Raw genomic sequence first — 6,865 nt, forward strand, 5'->3', positions numbered from 1 at the left:
CTGTGGACCCCAGCTCAGACCGCCCCGCGGCCCCCTCCGCCCACAGCTGCCACCCGATGAACGGGGAGTGCTCGTGCCTGCCGGGCTGGGCGGGCCTCCATTGCAATGAGAGCTGCCCGCAGGACACGCACGGGCCGGGCTGCCAGGAGCACTGCCTCTGCCTGCACGGCGGCGTCTGCCTGGCCGACAGCGGCCTCTGCCGGTGCGCGCCCGGCTACACGGTGAGCCTCGCCCCAGCCAGGAGGGCGCGGGGGGCGGGGATGGGCAGGAGCCGCCCCCTCACGTGCGCACCCGCCCGCTCACCCGCCCTCAGGGCCCTCACTGCGCTAGCCTGTGTCCCCCGGACACTTATGGGGTCAACTGCTCCGCACGCTGCTCCTGCGACAACGCCATCGCCTGCTCGCCCATCGACGGCGCGTGCGTCTGCAAGGAAGGTAATGGGATGGGATCTCTGGAGGGGCGGGCTTGGGGGTGCGGCTACGGGAAGAAGGGCGGGTCCAAGAGTAGGGGTCGACCTGGGCGGGAGAGAGGCTGCAGGGTAAGGGCGGAGCTTTCGGAGCAGCAGCTGGACGGTGGGCAAGTATCCAGGCTACTTCCTTCCTGGAATGTCCACTTTGTTTTTCTTCAATCACAAAAATCCTACTCTTCCTTAAAGGCCCAGGCCAGAAGGCACCTGGTTGGTGAGCATTCCTCACCCTCAGTCATACTGAACCAGCCATGGCAGCGCCAGGAAGGGCCTCCCAGCTCTACCAGGGGTGGAACTTGGGCAACCTTTGGGCTGAATTCTGATACAGATGTGTTTGGTTTGGCTAGCTCTCTGTGAAATTTAACAAATCTCCAGCAGATGGTATAGTTTTTACGTTGCCAGACTCCCACATAGCCGAGTGCAGTTCGAATCTCTGACCGGTGACTTGAAAGTCATGCTGGGCGAGTCACGCTGGTGCATGTGCTTGTGTACCCAAGATCCCAGGAGGAGAGTGGAGGGGAAGAGATTGCAGTGTGGCCACCACTCCCCCACCTCCCGGGGTGGGGAGTGATTTCTCACCTTCCCTGTCACTGTCTCTGTGCCTCTCTGGCGAGCGCACACACACTAAAGCAAAATGCTCTGAAACAACAACAGAAAAACCCTCAAGTCCCCACTCCTCCCTATAGTCTTGCACCTGATCTGGTTAACTTGTTTAGTTACCTGACCAGACCTCTGTAAGCAACTGGGCTTGTTGCCGGCTCCCTTCATTTTACAGGAGAGGCAACCAAGACCCAGTGTGGGTGTGCCGCACTGGAAGGAAGTCGTTTAGCCTCTATTCAACATCTACTGGTTTATAGCATCGTCTCTCAAGTGGTGCCATGATCACTCACATCCCCAGTTTACAGCACAGAGCCTGGCCTGGCCAACGCCCAGTGTGTGCTTGCTCGGGAGGGGAGTTAGGTCCCCATGCCTACCCACGAGCCTTCTCTTCCAGGTTGGCAGCGCGGTAACTGTTCTGTGCCCTGCCCGCCTGGAACCTGGGGCTTCAGTTGCAATGCCAGCTGCCAGTGTGCCCATGGGGCAGTTTGTAACCCTCAAACTGGAGCCTGTACCTGCACTCCTGGGTGGCACGGGATCCACTGCCAGCTGCCCTGCCCAGTGAGTACCTGATTGCCGGGCGGGGGGAGGGCATGGCACCCCTGGCTGACCGGCTTACCTTGTCCTCTACTCCCTCTCCAAGAAGGGGCAGTTTGGTGAAGGCTGTGGGAGTCACTGTGACTGTGACCACTCGGATGGCTGTGACCCTGTTCATGGACATTGCCAGTGCCAGGCTGGCTGGATGGGTAAGCATTCTAGGTACCAGGGCCGCAAGCCTACCATGGCGTTGGGGAATGCCTCCCACAGGAACTGTGTGCAGGAGAGCCCCGTGGGAGGGCAGGGCCCAGGCTGCGTCACTCCCCTGTTCTCTCCCATAGGTACCCGCTGCCACCTGCCCTGCCCTGAGGGCTTCTGGGGATCCAACTGCAGCAACACCTGCACCTGCAAGAATGGGGGCACCTGCCTCCCCGAGAATGGCAATTGTGTGTGTGCACCCGGATTTCGAGGCCCATCGTGTCAGAGACGTGAGGCTCCCTACTGCCCCTGCCCAGCCGGCCAGCAGGAGGATGCAGTGCAGCGTCACAGGCAGAAGCCCCCACTCCTACCCCTCTTGGTCTCCTTCTGACTCCAGTCTTGAGGCCAGCTCCACAGTGGAAGGAGGGAGGGAGACAGTGAGGGTGAGGACTGATCAAGGCTTGGCCCCTTCCCCCAGTCACCACACACCCCTTCTTTCCAGCCTGTCAGCCCGGCCGCTATGGCAAACGCTGCATGCCCTGCAAGTGCGCTAACCATTCCTCCTGCCACCCCTCGGATGGGACCTGCTACTGCCTGCCTGGCTGGACAGGCCCTGACTGCTCCCAGCGTAAGTGGTAACCTGTGTGTGAGCATGTGCACGCTGCGTGGGGGTGGGGTAGGGCCATGGAGGGTGGAGGTGAGGACCCATGGCCTCTGGGCCCTGTTCCTGGCTGTGAATGCCTCTAGGCCCACTTCAATCAAGTCACTTATAGAAACGATATAACATGGATCAACCTGTGTGGCCTGGTGGTTAGGACAGCTGGGTCCCACATAGCCACCTGAGCAGTTCAAGTCCTGGCCCTGGCAGAAAACATGCTAGGCAATGTGTGTGTGTGTGTGTGTGTGTGTGCCCCAAATACCAACAGGGTAGGAAATGGAGAAGAGATTGTGTGGTGTGACCACACCCCAAGGGGAATGATTTCTCCTCTCCATCTCTCTCTGTCTCTCTGGCAAGTGCACATGCCCTTACTGGGCACCACCTACATGCTGAGTAGCGTCCTAGGTGCTGAGGATGTAGCAATGAACCAGACAGGAAGAGAAATTTCCCTGCCCTTCTGCATGAGAAGCCTGAAAAGAACAGTGTTTTTATGGGAGCAGGGGAAATCTTAAGGTCAATTTGGAACATATTCTCTCTTTTTTTTAAAGTTTTACCATAGAGTGTGTGCACTCACCGGGTGTGTGGGGGTAGTGAGAAATTATCCCCCAGGGCGAATGGCCTTGCCACGATTCCTTTTTCGTTCTCCCCCAGGATTTTGGGGATGCACTAACATGTGCCCGCTGTGATTTTCAAGCCTGCAGGTCCAGGACTCAAATCGTGGGTTTGGCCATGTGGGACCCAGCTGTCTTAACCACCATGCCACCTACTGGGCCTCGTTTGTACTTTTCAGTATGTTTTAATGTATTTGTACATGGCCTCTTTCCTACATTCATATGTGAAAAAGATTATGAAAAAGATTAGTCCAAGATGGGGCTGGCAGATGGCTTAGTGGTTGGGGTGCTGACTGTGGTTCAAGTCCCGAACCTGGCAGCTTGCTTTCTTACTTTCCCTCTTTCTCTTTCTGTGTCTCTCTCTGCTCATATTAAAATAAATAAATAAATAACAATGACAAGAGCTGGCAGGTGGTGTGGTGGTTAAAAGTGTTGTATTCCCACATGGCCAACTGTGGTTCGAGTCCCGAACCTGGTGATTCGCTTTCTTCCTTTCGCTTTCACTCTTTCTGTCTCTCTCTGGTCAGATTAAAAAGTAATAACAACAAATTGAATTAAATAAATAATTCTTCTTAAAAATAAGTAAAATTAAATAAAACAATTATTTTTTCCTCCTGAAACTTTTTAAAATTAATTAATTTACATTTATCCCATAACCATCATCACAGCATACTAAAAGTGGTTTCCCATCCAGAATACACTGCACAGTGACTTAATCATGTATGTTATCATCAATAATTTTCCATTTCTAGTTTCATATATATACACTATGTCTGACCCTCTGCCCTTTCCCACCCTCTTCTTACACTGTCTCTGGTGTCTACAGTTGTCTTCCATTCCTTTTCCCCCCACATTTTACTGATCCCACAATTTCTTACATAATCTAACTGCTTTCAATAGCAAGTTCAGCTGGTAATTTCAAGAAAAGCAGTTTTGAATTGGTAAGAAAATTTGCTTAGAACTTAAAGCCTGGAAACAGGTTAGTATTCTGTTCAAACAGTAGGTACATGAACCTATTGACAGCTCAGGACAGGACACAAACTCTTAAAACTGGACAACAAAGCCTAGAAGAAAAGCAGCAACATTTTAGTCAAAAGTCACAGAATGCTATTTCACCAGTTCAGTCTCATGTACTTAATCTATCTTCTGTTGTGGTTCAATCTTCCCAGTTGAATTCTGGGATATAATATTCAACTCCAGACTTGTCCGTATGATTAAGTTGGCCATTTTCTTAGTTTTTGAACTCCTATTTCTGTATGACTACATTTAATTTTCCTGGAATTGCACTACCTTGAGAAATTCTTGGAGATCTGGCCTGGTGCTGGTAAATTCTTTCAGGTTTTGTTTTTCTGAGAATGTTCTTGTCTTTTCTTCCCATATGAAGGATAATCTTGCCGGGTACAGTAATTCTGGGTTGAAATTGCTTTTCCCTTAACACTTTGAATATATTTTCCCATTCTTTCCTTGCTCGCGTTGTTTCCAATGAGAGGTCTGCTGTTAGTCTGATGGGATATCCTTTGTAGGTAACTTGCCGTTTCTCTCTTGCCAATCTTAGTATCTTGTCTTTATCTGTGGTTTTGGTCAGTCTGGCTATAACGTGTCTTGAAGAAGATCTTGGGTTGACTCTATTTGGGGTCCTTTGTATTTCTTGGGACTGGATCTTTGAGTGTCTCTCTAGGTTTGGAAAGTTTTCTTGCAGGATTTCATGGGATAGATTATCAATGCCCTTATGAGTCTCTTTGCCTTCTGGGATGCCAATAATCCGGATGTTTGGACGTTTGATGGTATCTAGTATTTCTCGTATGTTATTCTTATTTTGGGGGCAATTTTCTCAGTCTTCGTGGTGGATTTTTCTAGGCCAGCAATTTTCTCTTCTGTGTCTGAGATTCTATTTTCTGTATGATTTAGTCTGCTTTTAATACTTTCAAGAGAGATTTTGACTTCCTATATTATAGTCTTCATCTCTAACAGTTCCATTTGATTCTTTTGTAAAGTATGTAATTCCTCTTTTAGATCTTGCAAGAATTTCTTTTTTGGAGAGGTTTTTGCTATAGGGCACGTGCGCTCGCCAGACAGACAGACAGAGACAGAGAGATAGAAAGCAGGAAATCACCCCCCAGGGGGGATGGCCACGCCGCAATCCCTTCTCCTCCATTCTCCTCTCGGGATCTTGGGCACGCACGCACACGCGCCTGGTGTGAGTTTAAGCCACCGGGTCCGGGACTCGAACCGCGGTCGACTACGTGGGAGTCCAGCGACATAGCCATTACGCTAACTGCTGGTCCCAGGAGAGGTATTTTCTTGCTTTCCCATATTTCTTGTGGTCCTGCAGTGATTTCTAGTCATCTGATGGAAAGTGTGTTTCTTCCAAAACATGAAGTTCAATCACTGGATTTGTGAGCTTGAGGCTGAATTATCAGTAGAAAATCTTCATTTCTTTATTCCCTGAACTCACTAGTTCTCAGGAGCCGTGAAGGTATCTTCTGCAGCCTCTAAATAAAACAATTCTTCTTCTTTTTTTTAAAATAAAACAATTCTTAAAAAAAAAAAAAAAGATGAATTCAAGAAACCAAGTAAATCAAATTTTGAGAAGGGGAAAAGAGAGGCCATTACTCTGAAAAAAGTTGGGTTTATGAAGTCAGGGGAAGGAGGGAAGTGCTCCGGGAGAAGAGTTTTTCCCCAGAATTCACAACAGCTACTATTAGATGATTTGCTAATGGCCCAGCCATGGTGGCACAGTGGGCAGGTGCACATGCATGATGGCTAGGACCACATGGAGGCCTGGGTTTGGCTCCTGGCCCAACCTAACAAGCCCGAGGTCCCAGCTGACCCAGGGGCCTGGGACAGGAAGACTCAGCATGGTGAGACTCTGTCAAAAATGCCTGCTTCAGGCCAGTTGGTGGTGTGGAAGGTAAGGCAGCTGGATCCCACATGACCAACTGCAAGGTTTGTGTCCTGGACCTGGAGGCTTGAAAAACATGCTGGGCATGTGTGTGTGCATGTCCCAAATCCTAAGAGAATGGAAGAGAAGGGATTGCAGCGTGACTGTCCTCCTGGAGGGTGGTTTCTCATATTCACTCTCCCCGTCTCTAGTGAGTGCATGCACCCTCTGGCAAATTAATATGCGCCGTATGTACATACATACATACATAAATTAATAAATACATACATAAAATACCTGTCTCTCCCTCCTGCATTCTCTCTCTCTTATTAAAAAAAGTGAGGACCACGGGACCATTGGATAACATAATGGCTATGTCGCTGGACTCCCACATAGTCGACCGTGGTTCCATGCCGGGCGCATGTGTGTGTGTGCCCAAAATCCTGAGAGGAGAATGGAGGAGAAGGGATTTCAGCATGGCCATCCCTCCTGGGGGGTGATTTCTCACTTTCTGTCTGTCTCCCTCTGTCTCTTTGGCAAGCACCCATGTCTTGTAGCAAAAAAATCTCTCTAAACAAATAAAAGTGAGGACCAGACAGTTGCATGGTGGTAACAGAACTGGACCCATAGAGAGGTCCCTGGTTTGTACTCTGGGGCTGCCCTGTCTACACCGGGTGCACCTGCCTCTGATCTGGGCTGACTCAGACTGGTGTGCATTGCAGTGTGAGGACCCTGTTGGTGGTGCCCCCTTTTCTCATGGAAGAAATTAATAAGAAAATAATTTAAGGAAAAAAGATAACCTGCAGGACCAGCAGATGGTGTAGTGGTTGCGTTACTGGACTCCCTCCCACATCACTGACCATGGTTTGAGACCTGGTGGCTTGAAACTCATGTGTGGTGTTTTTGCGTGCATGCCC

General features: G+C 50.1%; 1 protein-coding gene across 1 annotated transcript in view; it reads left to right on the plus strand.

The window, feature by feature from the left end:
• Positions 1-6,865, plus strand: part of PEAR1 (platelet endothelial aggregation receptor 1) — a 22,614-nt gene that overhangs the window by 9,752 nt on the left and 5,997 nt on the right. Inside the window, 6 exon segments of the mRNA XM_027774485.1 lie at positions 14-221; positions 314-434; positions 1,461-1,624; positions 1,707-1,809; positions 1,942-2,088; positions 2,301-2,426. Coding sequence (XP_027630286.1) covers positions 14-221; positions 314-434; positions 1,461-1,624; positions 1,707-1,809; positions 1,942-2,088; positions 2,301-2,426 — 869 coding nt within the window.

Source organism: Tupaia chinensis, unplaced genomic scaffold (assembly GCF_000334495.1).
Source record: "Tupaia chinensis unplaced genomic scaffold, TupChi_1.0 Scaffold000438_1, whole genome shotgun sequence".
Taxonomy (NCBI): Eukaryota; Metazoa; Chordata; class Mammalia; order Scandentia; family Tupaiidae; genus Tupaia; species Tupaia belangeri.